The 10,140-nt window shown below is 40.7% G+C and overlaps 1 protein-coding gene across 4 annotated transcripts in view; it reads right to left on the bottom strand.

Annotated features, from left to right (window-relative positions):
- Positions 1-10,140, bottom strand: part of MYH10 (myosin heavy chain 10) — a 106,303-nt gene that overhangs the window by 57,679 nt on the left and 38,484 nt on the right. For 2 of the 4 annotated variants that reach the window (XM_025194171.1, XM_025194173.1), the window contains 3 exons: positions 8,498-8,527; positions 7,224-7,241; positions 4,724-4,816 (listed from right to left, as the gene is read on the bottom strand). In XM_025194171.1, coding sequence (XP_025049956.1) covers positions 4,724-4,816; positions 7,224-7,241; positions 8,498-8,527 — 141 coding nt within the window. The remainder of the gene's footprint in view (positions 1-4,723; positions 4,817-7,223; positions 7,242-8,497; positions 8,528-10,140) is intronic. The other 2 variants (XM_025194172.1, XM_025194174.1) reach the window with 2 other exon arrangements.

Below are 10,140 nucleotides of genomic sequence, written 5' to 3'. Positions count from 1 at the left end.
CGTGGGGGGGGGGGGGGGGGGCCGGCGGCACGGAGAAGGGGAACAGAAAAAACAAAAAGTAAGCAAGCAGTTTAAGCAAAATCCTAGCGTACAGGTGGCAAGTGGTAACTTTCCCATGTGGCTGATAATGTCGCCTATAAATGCTGCATACAAGAGCACAGCCCGGAGTGCAGCCTGGCCGCTTGGAAAGCAGTGTCAGGCTGGGAAGATTGGGGGGGGGGGGGAGACGGAGGGCCTGAGGAAGAGAATAGGGCTGGGGCAGCAAGTGGCTCGTTCAGGGGTGTGGGCAGCTCCTGGCCACTGTGCACACCCCCAGGGGAAGCATGGGGAGCACATGCCCTCCAGATCTGTGTGTGGGGTGAGGGCAGGCTGCCTGCTTGGGACCAGGGCTTCACTCAGGGTGGATGGAGGTGGCAGCATAGCCCTAAGAGAGGGGCTATGCAGGGACAACAGCATGGCCTCTCCTCCCAGCGCTGACACCACCTGCCCCGAGCACAGCCCCGGCCCAGCCACTGGGAAGAGCTTGGTGCTGCCCCTAGCTCCAAGCGAGCAGCCCGCCCTCACCCCACACACAACCCCAGCCCCACTCCCTCCCTCACCACAGGGGCCTCAATTACTTTCCCAGTCCACACATCCTCCTGTCATCCTGAGAAGAGGAAGAATCAAGCATACCACTATTCTTTTCTCTCTCACAAAGCAGCCAGTTGCAGCAGTGTGTGCACATGCATGTGGGGAGTGAAGAGCACTGCAGTTAGGGATGCCTAAAGAACCAGCAAGACCCATGTCTCAGAGTACTTGGTGTCTGCACATAACATTGAATTATTTATGGTGACCTGATGTAAAAAAAAAAACATAAACCACTGTGCCCTTAGTTAAATCATTTAAATAGTACCCATTAGTCAGAAGCTAATAGGCACTATAAAAATGTGAGGTTTTCTTTTCGTCTCAGTTTTTTACATTTTTACAGCCTCAGTATTTAGAGCAATCATTGGTATTCAACTCTGATGTAGATATAAGCTTGATCATGTGAAAGTTTCATTGCCCAGTAATTCTATTTCAAGACTTTCATCAAAGCTGTGTGACATGGATACTTGACTGTTTGGAGTGGTTTTGAGAAAAATTACTACCAAACAGCTGTTGCAGTACAGCAACTTCTGCTGTTGCTAAACTTTATTCACGTATTTGAAGTAAGAGGTTCTCTATTCCTACTATCACTTTGACAAAGACACTGGATAGCTCAAAGTTTCACATTTGGCATGCACTTATCAGGAGCTAATTGACAGGGCTTGTCCCTTGGCACTGCTCCTGGGCTTACAAGAGAAACAGGGGTGACAAGGTCTTTCTGACCTGAGGGGTAAGTTATTGAGTTTTCATTTATAAGGAAAAACTCTCACTAGGAGGGTAGTAAAGTACTGGAACAGGCTACCCAGAGAGGTTGTGGAATCTCCATCCTTAGAGGTTTTTAAGGCCCAGCTAGACAAAGCCTAGACTGGGATGATCTAGTTGGGGATGGTCCTGCTTTGAGCAGGGCTTTGGACTAGATGACCTCCTGAGAGGATGCTCATGATTCAAAAAGTGCCAAGGACTCTTATTGCCTTGTCTTTTTCCCCCCCGCTTTCATTGGCACTTTTTGAATCGTGAGCATCCTTGCCTTGCTTGTTCAATAAAAGCCATCTTAATCACAGAAAGTTAGGATTCAAAGGGACCTTGGGAGGTCATCTAGTTGTAGCAAAATACAGATGTGGTGTCACCAGCAGAGTTTACAGTCTAATACTTCCAACACCAGTGATCTCAGACATTAGAGGGTCTGATACCTCGAGAAATCTTCATCTGAAAGAGGGGGAAAAAAAACAGCTAAGTTGCATGCTGTATAACCTTGCACCTTTGGAGACATTAGGCACACAACAGAAAACCTGCCTGCAATGGGTTGTTCTTAAATATCATACTTGCACATTACCTTTAGGAGAACATCATCATAGTTATAAAATGTTAAGATCATATAACTTACTCATGAATTTTCAAGCTTAGTTCTTCCATTCATCTAATGTCCTTCTACTCTGTAAATCACATTTTTATAGTGATTTACAGTCCTGGTCATTTAGAATTTTGTATTTATCTTTGTTATGGTAGTTGTTTCACAGACTCAAAACCACTTTAATCTTCACCTGTTACCACAAATAATTTTTTGTTTTGTTTTCCTCTACTGAACTCTGTGGCAAACAAAGGGTACTTGTAAAGGAAACAATAATGAAAGTGGCTTAAAGACTTCACCTAAGAACACCTTTCTCCAAGGATAAAGAGAAGCAGTTACTAAAGTCTGAAAGTGTTTCAGTTGGTGCTATTTGTTTGATATATGCAACTGATTTCAATAAAAGCTGTTTAAACAACAACGCTATACAGACAATATTAAAATAACTCTATTGGAGAAAAAAAGACATCAAGAGGATTAGAAGACATTAGTTAACAGAAGTAAATCTTAAATGTTTTGAAAGGAAGGCTGCAAGCCTAGCTCAGATTTCCTTAGTATACAGGTTTAACAAAACACATGTCTTCCTTAATGAAGTTCAAGTGAAGTTTATTGCTCTTACAGAATTAGCCATATATGAAGTGTCAAGACTTACTTGGTCAAGCTTCTCTGGGATTCATTTTTAGGTGTGTTAAGCTTTTACAGGTTTCACTGACTGAGTAGCAGTATGGTCTCCCAGTATACAATGACCCCGGCCAGATGCCTATCCAGCCTTCTCTTAAAGACCCTCAAGGTAAGGGAGAGTACCACCTCTCTTGGAAGCCCATTCCAAATTAAGGCCACCCTGAATGTGAAGAAGTTTTTCCTGAAGTCTAGCCTAAATCTGCCTCTGTCTGTTTGCGACCATTGTTTCTTGTTACCCCAAGAGGCCCCCTGGTGAACAGACCATCTCTGATTCTTTGCTGCGCCCCCCTAATGAATTTGTAGGCAGCCACAACATCACCTCTCAGCTTTCTCCTGTGGAGGCTGAAGAGGTCCAGGTCCCTCAGTCTCTCCTCATAGGGCTTGGCCTATAAACTCTTAACCATATGTATAAGTGGTCTTCTCTGGACCCTCTTGAGATTATCCACATCCTTCTTAAAGTACGGCACCCAAAACTGGACGCAGTCCTCCAACTGCAGTCTGACCAATGCTGCATAGAGGGGAAGAACATCCTGCCCCCTCTCCCACCAGTTTGGCAGGCTGGGCAGAGCAGCTCTGTGGGCTGGATATGCTCTATGGGCTGCATGTTTGACACCTTTTGCAGAGGCAATGAGAAGTTGTTTGAACTTAATTCTTACTCGATACAAAATTTCAACGTCTTGACTTCATAAGACATATGGAAAGAAGAATCTTCTATGCACTCTGCAAAACGTTGTTTACCTTAGCAAAAATGCAGCTACTAAAAACTCTATCCAATACAATTTGGATGGTAATATTAGAACTACAACATAGGAATCTTTAAATCTAGGCAATTGTAAGAAAATAATTCAAAGTAACTATCCATATCTTGAAATATCCCTACTTATTTCTTTAAAATATAACAGTGGTATAGAAATATCTACATAAACAGGAAGCAGTGGTTGAGCATACATTGAGAATTTATTTACTTATTTTTAAATCAGACTGCCAGAGTATTCCATGCATTTGGCAAAACAAGAAATCAGCTCTCCAAACTTTCAGTTCAAGTGACCTTAATTCAACCTATTAGTAAATACAACATTCAACAAATGTGTGCAATTTATTTTGATTGTGTCCCTTTAAGACCCAGGGACTCTAACCTTAGTTGTTACAAGAGTTAAGTTAATAAGAGTCTCTCCTTTCCTCACAACCTAAATTAAAAAGTCTGTGATGCATGGTGAAGGCGAGATGATCATTGGTTTTCTGGTTACAAACCAGAGTTCAGATCTATTGTGCAACAACCAAATTGTGAAACAGGCTCTCAGGGGAAAGTTTAATATAAAATGGTTAGTGTTATGAGCACAACTGTCAGATTTTGTACTGATGAGCATAGGGGTTGGCTATTTAAGCAACTGTTCACTTAACACCACACCAAGGGTAGGGACAAATGAATCGTTTAACTGCTTGTAATTTACCCTATCTTTGACCCTGAATGAAGCAAAATTAAAGTTGTAGTGATTTTGCTAGATTTGAATGGTTGTATACTGCTAGAGTAAGTTCCATTATAACTGCTTGTATCTGCATTTGCTCATATTGATACAACTGTTACATCTGTCTATACTCCAAGAGCATTTCCCAACCAGTGTGCCGTGGAATTTTGGGCTGAAGCCACGCCCCCTGCCTGCTGCGGACACAGACAGATGGAGGGGCATGGCTCCAGCCAGTGATATGCATCCACGTGCTGTGTTCAGCCGCAGCACTGCCCCCCTTATGCCCAGCCGCTTGCCACCCCCTCACCCCGACTCCTGCTCTGCATTCAGCTGGTGTGCCCTGCACGGGATGGGAGAGGCCTAATAAAAGTGTGCTGCTGGAACCAAAAGGCTGGAAAATGCTGCCCCAAGTTATCTTTAAGTAGCCCTGATATATCAATATTCTATACAGTCTAAAACTTGAAAGTTTTAATATGCCACTTTAAATTGAATCCAAGGAGGAAGAGAATGAAGGAAAGTTTCTAATGCCAATAAGGTAGATGCTTCTTAATGGAAAGACAATAAACATGTATTGTGGTGAAATTGTGTTTAAAATATAAAAACTTACAAAACGGGAAGAGTTGTCATTTTTTACAGTCTTAGCATTCCCAAAGGATTCCAGGATAGGGTTTGCCTGCAGAAGCTGACGTTCCAGCTCCCCCTAAAAAGAACCACACAAACAGAAAAGCAAACTGATATGAATACAATTTGTATATTAATGTTTTCCCAGAGTCCACTTTCTTTCTGAACATTTCACCCCAGCAGTAACAATGACAAAAACCATAAAAGAAGATAGTTTTTTTTCCCCCCCACCATTCCTAAATCCATTGACACACTTCACTGGATTGGTGAAGGCTATGTTTACTGCACATAAGAGTGGCAGAAAATGAGTGGGCTAATATACTGATCATAGAAAGGTGAATTCTAGTTTAGGGCTAATGAAGTAGGCACAGAATCCAAAGTAAACACAATTCACTAGTTTTGCAGAAAATGTCAAAGTAATTAATTTCTGGATATCAGGGAAAGTTATCCAGTATGCTGAAACTTCAATAGTTTTTATCAACTATATCTAACCAGGTACCCACAGGACAACTGTTTTACCATGTACTGTCCAGCAGCTAGGTATAGACAACACACTTGTAGTGTACCAAAACAGCAGAAGGGCAGCTGATTAATGCTGCATGGCAAAACTGTCTTCAGATTCCCAAAACCAAATCAACATAATAAAGCTCATTTGTTTATTACTTTTTTTTAAAAGCTTCATGAAGCATAAGACTGGGTTCAAAAATCAACTTGAAGAATCATCTTACAAGAACTGCAGAAGGACTTCTACAATGTCTGTGCATTCGAAGTTCTGGCCAGTGTGCCAAGGTCTGTGCCGCATTCATGAGCCCATGTAGGTTGTAAGTATGTAGGAAAATGTGATACTGCTTCCTTGCCCTAAAAGATGGCAAGGAAAGTAGAATTGTGTCTCTGGAATGTGACTACAGAAAGTAGAATTGTGTCTCTGGAATGTGACTACAAAAATTAAAAGTTTGGTGTTCCAAAGTCTGCTTTTTCCAATCATTATTTCCCAGTTACACCAAATGGACAAATAACTTTGACTGAACAGGTAACAAAGGGAGGCCTGTCATCCTCTGCACACCATCAATGATTTACTATAACTCACTGATTAGTGTTCAAGGTTAGATACTTTATTTTTAAGTCACAATATAGTTTCAGGTTTGTTTAAAACTAACTCCAAATCTGATCCACTTCAAAATATATTTCCTATGAAAATATCCCTATTCTAAAACCAAAAAGTAGTCTCATAACATCACTGAACTTTTACACAGGTCCTATACAGGACTGTTTAAAACACTAATAGAAAGGGCTTTAAATAAACAAGCCTTAGATCTGCACTAACATTACAGAAAACCATTTTATTTATTTATTTATTTCCCAGAGAAAAGTTGTCATAATTGTACAAAATTAAATGCTTGTTCAGAATTTAGAATCTACACAAGGTAACGGACAACATCTTGCATCCCACATCTTGTCAAGTCTCCATTAGGTGCTAACCAGAAAAAGGAATTCTGTTACAATTCTGTACTTATTTTACAATAGACTACATCACGTTCATCAAATAAAGTAAGCCAACACCTTCTGTAATAGGTGTCACAGAAGTTAATGCCTACTGAGGCTCAGCTATATTTCAAATTCTAGTTCTCAGCCTAGAAAACAAGACAAAAGCATTGGCTAAATAATATTGTGTGGACACAGGAAAGACAGGTACCTAGACCCATACTATGGACGACTTAAAGCAGTCATTCAATCTCATTAAACTCAAGATGACCCCTGGAAAATGCCAGCACTTAGCTTTCACTCATTTTATGAGTGCAGAAAAATCATAAATCAATTAATTCTTCTGTTGCAAAGAACTCAGAAAGACAACAACAGGTCAGAGTATTTTTGTTACTATGAATTCCTATTTGCAGTCTCTGGATGTAATCTTGCAAATCATGAGTAGGTGTTTGTATACCCAGTGATAATGCTGTAGTTTAAGAGCAAAATTCAAGTAATTTGTTGTCCCATGAAAACTTGCAGTGGAAGTGAGGAGGGAGGACAACAAGAAAATCTCAGTCTAATAATCTATTAAATAGTTGTGTGCACATTATTACATTAAAGAAAATGAAATGAGTCAGAAAACTCAGACTTCTACTCCAATATTTTTAAATTACTAAAAAAAAAAAAAATAAAAAAAATACATATTTAGTAATTTTAGACTGGAGACCAAGTTATCAAAACTACCAGACTGAAATAATTATCCTATTCTGAAGCATTCCAAAGAGGTTTTAGAGTTAAAAAAGCAAGTTTGGCCTGGTTCCCCTACTTCTACAGTTAGATCTTGGAAAAAGCAGCATAAACATATTGTGAAGTGAAATCATGCAATAATTCATGCAGATCAATACAGCAATGTTAGAGCAATGACAAGAGATATTGTCTCTGTTCTAAGAAAACCAGCAACCCAGTGATTTGGTTCATTGTAAAATCCAGCTGAGAGACAGGGGAAACTATATGCTACTCACATACAACAGGGATCCACTCTGTAGTTCAAAATGACATTGAAACAAAAATGTTAATGATTATGATTATGTAGTATCAACACGTCTGGATTAGGATGCAAGAGGTTTCTACTGATGCATTTACAATGTTAATACAACTTGGCAATTTTTTAATCTTAACATACACAGTAACCATGAATCAATTTTAGGTTTTGCAGCAAAGAAATATTTGAATACAAGACAAGCAATTCTTAAATTCTGAAAGGGGAAGTAAGGCATTTTTGAAAGGTTTATTCTGGTCACCAAAACAGAGATGAGATTTTCCTAAATAAAACAGAGATTGGAGCGTATATTTTACATAGCAAGCTGCAGCACTTACCTATGCCTTCTGCATAAAACTATCCTGCTCATAACTTCCTATCCCCAATAACATTTTATTTCTGCATCTCAAAATAATGGATCACAATATACTAAAAGATAAGCCCACTGACAGCTCCACAGTGCACTACAATGTCCTTAGGAGAAAGGTAAGAACTGAGTGTCTCCACCCCTCCCATCCTCCTTTCTAGAAAAGCAGAGAGCATAGTCTCCATAACTTCAGCCAGCCTGAGAAACTAGAGCTGTTTAAGCCTTCTGAAGATGTTTATCCAGGAAGCTGGACAGAACAGCCACTGGGATGCTGGTCCAGGCTACAAAGCAATATATATATATATATATATTTTTTTTTTGCATTTTAGACAAAATTTTGGTTCTCAACTCAGCATTGTGAAGAATGCTGTAGCAACGCACTACCTGAGAAGCCATAAAAGCTTTGGGTCCAGAATGATCTTCATCATCAACTCAGGTAAAACTGTCATAAATTTAATTTGAATAATTTGTTCAGCACCTCACTTAATACTGACATGGCACTTTGCTTTAAAATCTGAGCAGTACATTCACTAAGTACACACACAAGCTGGTTATTTAAAGTTGGTGGTAAAGATGAAGTTTATGCTTCTGAAGAGAAATGCCAAGTTCTATTCTTGAGCATCACAATCACGCTTGATAACTTTTGTTTACCAGTTAGTAATTTTGTACAAACTAGCAATACATTTCACTAATAGTACTTTTTAATACAAGTAATGTTATTACTAACTATCCATAGAATTTTATCATCAATAAATACTTTAAAAATTAGTATAAAATGTGGTAGTCTGTAAACTGACAGTTTATCTAATTATTCAGTAGACAGAAAAAAAATAAAACTTAAGCCATATAAACTTAGAAGCATAAAGAAAAACAACAACAACAACACTTGCCTGATGTTTCACGGGTTTAGGTGATTCTGGCTGTTTATTGCAAACAAACAAATGCATATATGTTAGCAAGTGTTTTCCAGCCGCAAGTTACACCTCATATATTGTTTAAAGTCAGCATGGTTTTTGTTCAGCCAAACATACTGTTCATGGAAAAGGTTTCAATCAATTCCTGTAGCTAGAAAGAGCTGTTTTGCCTCACTTTATGTGAGAATTTATGATTTTTCAAAGTAGCAATACTAGATGAAGGTATGGGATCAGGATTGCATCACAGCTTCTGTTTTTTTGTCGTACAATAGTGTAGCAGAGGCAAGCATTCAATTAGTTGATCTGCAAGTAACTTTTTTTTTAGTAAAACCTTCCAAGCAACAGTAGTTAGAAGTTGGACATGGCCTTGTCTTAAACAGCCAGTGGCCAAATGCCTCATGGGCTGCACCTGGACAGTATTACATCCTCTTCTCCCCACAACTGCTGCACCATAGGCCCCTTCCCACTGCACCATGCAGCCCCCCTCAGCTCCCCTGGCTATTCCAGGGTTGGGGAGCCTAGAGATCCTGGCTGCTTGTTGCAGCTGGAGCCGGGGGGGGGGGGGGGGGGGAAGGGGGTTGGGCTTGGTCACCAGAGGTGCTTCTGTACAGCTTACATGCCACTTGATTCTAAAAAATGAATAACCTTGTCCTAAGAAATACTAAGGTTGTGGTGGTTTGAACACTTACATTTTGCACCAGGCATTGCAGCATACTCTGGTTCTCTTTTTATAACCAAAGAGCAGGCCTTTCTAAACAATAATGCAACGACCCCAGGGAATGGGGCTGGTGAAAGACATTTAAATCTTGCATGCTGGGAGAGTGTGTCAGGCCAAAGTGCTTTAGAGCTGGAAAATGTAAATCAGCCTTCCCCCCCAGCCTTGAAGTTTTTACGGGTAAAAATAAATCCCATTTTTCCAGCAAGTTCTAGTACTGTGCAAGGGCCTGTTCATAAAAGCCTTATTTATGACAACACAAGAGCCTGCAAGTTCAGACCCTAAAGACATGAGATCCAAAGGGACCATTTTCATCTCATAAGACTGCCCTCTAGCACAAAAGAACTTTTCACAAAGTTCAAATCAGCAAAATGCATGCATAAGACTTTCAGCACTTTGAAAAACATATTTCACAGAGAGAAAAACATGGGTTTTTACAGATGTTCTTAAATCAAGAGAGCAGACCATGTCTGCTGATTCAACTTGAGGTTCAGACTTAGTCATCAGCGAGTCCCACTAATGTGTATCCAATGCAATAGCTGCAGCATGCTCTAGCCCAGTGGTGCTCAACTTTTCTTCCTGGGGGGCTAGATTGGCAGTGCCTAGTTTGTCTGCAGTCCAGATCCAACCAGTGTTCCTGATCTGATGCCTGGGTGGGCACACCAGGGACCACCTGCCCACGTGGGGGGAGGTGGGGCAGGTCAGCCCCAAAGAAGCGCAGGGGACAGGAGCTTGCCCCAGTCCTGTGGAGAGGGAAGAGGATGTATGTGCAGGGGCGGGGGGAGGGAGGGGAAGGAAGGTGTGCCCAGGTCCCAAGATAAGCCTGCAGAGAGGGAAGTCAGACCCTAACCTGGCCCCACAAAGAGGGAAGGGGGCATGGCCCAGCCCTGAGGAGACAGCGGGC

Source organism: Alligator sinensis, unplaced genomic scaffold (genome assembly GCF_000455745.1).
Source record: "Alligator sinensis unplaced genomic scaffold, ASM45574v1 scaffold1145_1, whole genome shotgun sequence".
NCBI lineage: Eukaryota > Metazoa > Chordata > Crocodylia > Alligatoridae > Alligator > Alligator sinensis.
The sequence above is the reverse complement of the archived record's forward strand: the minus strand, read 5'-3'. Positions and strand labels throughout refer to the sequence as shown.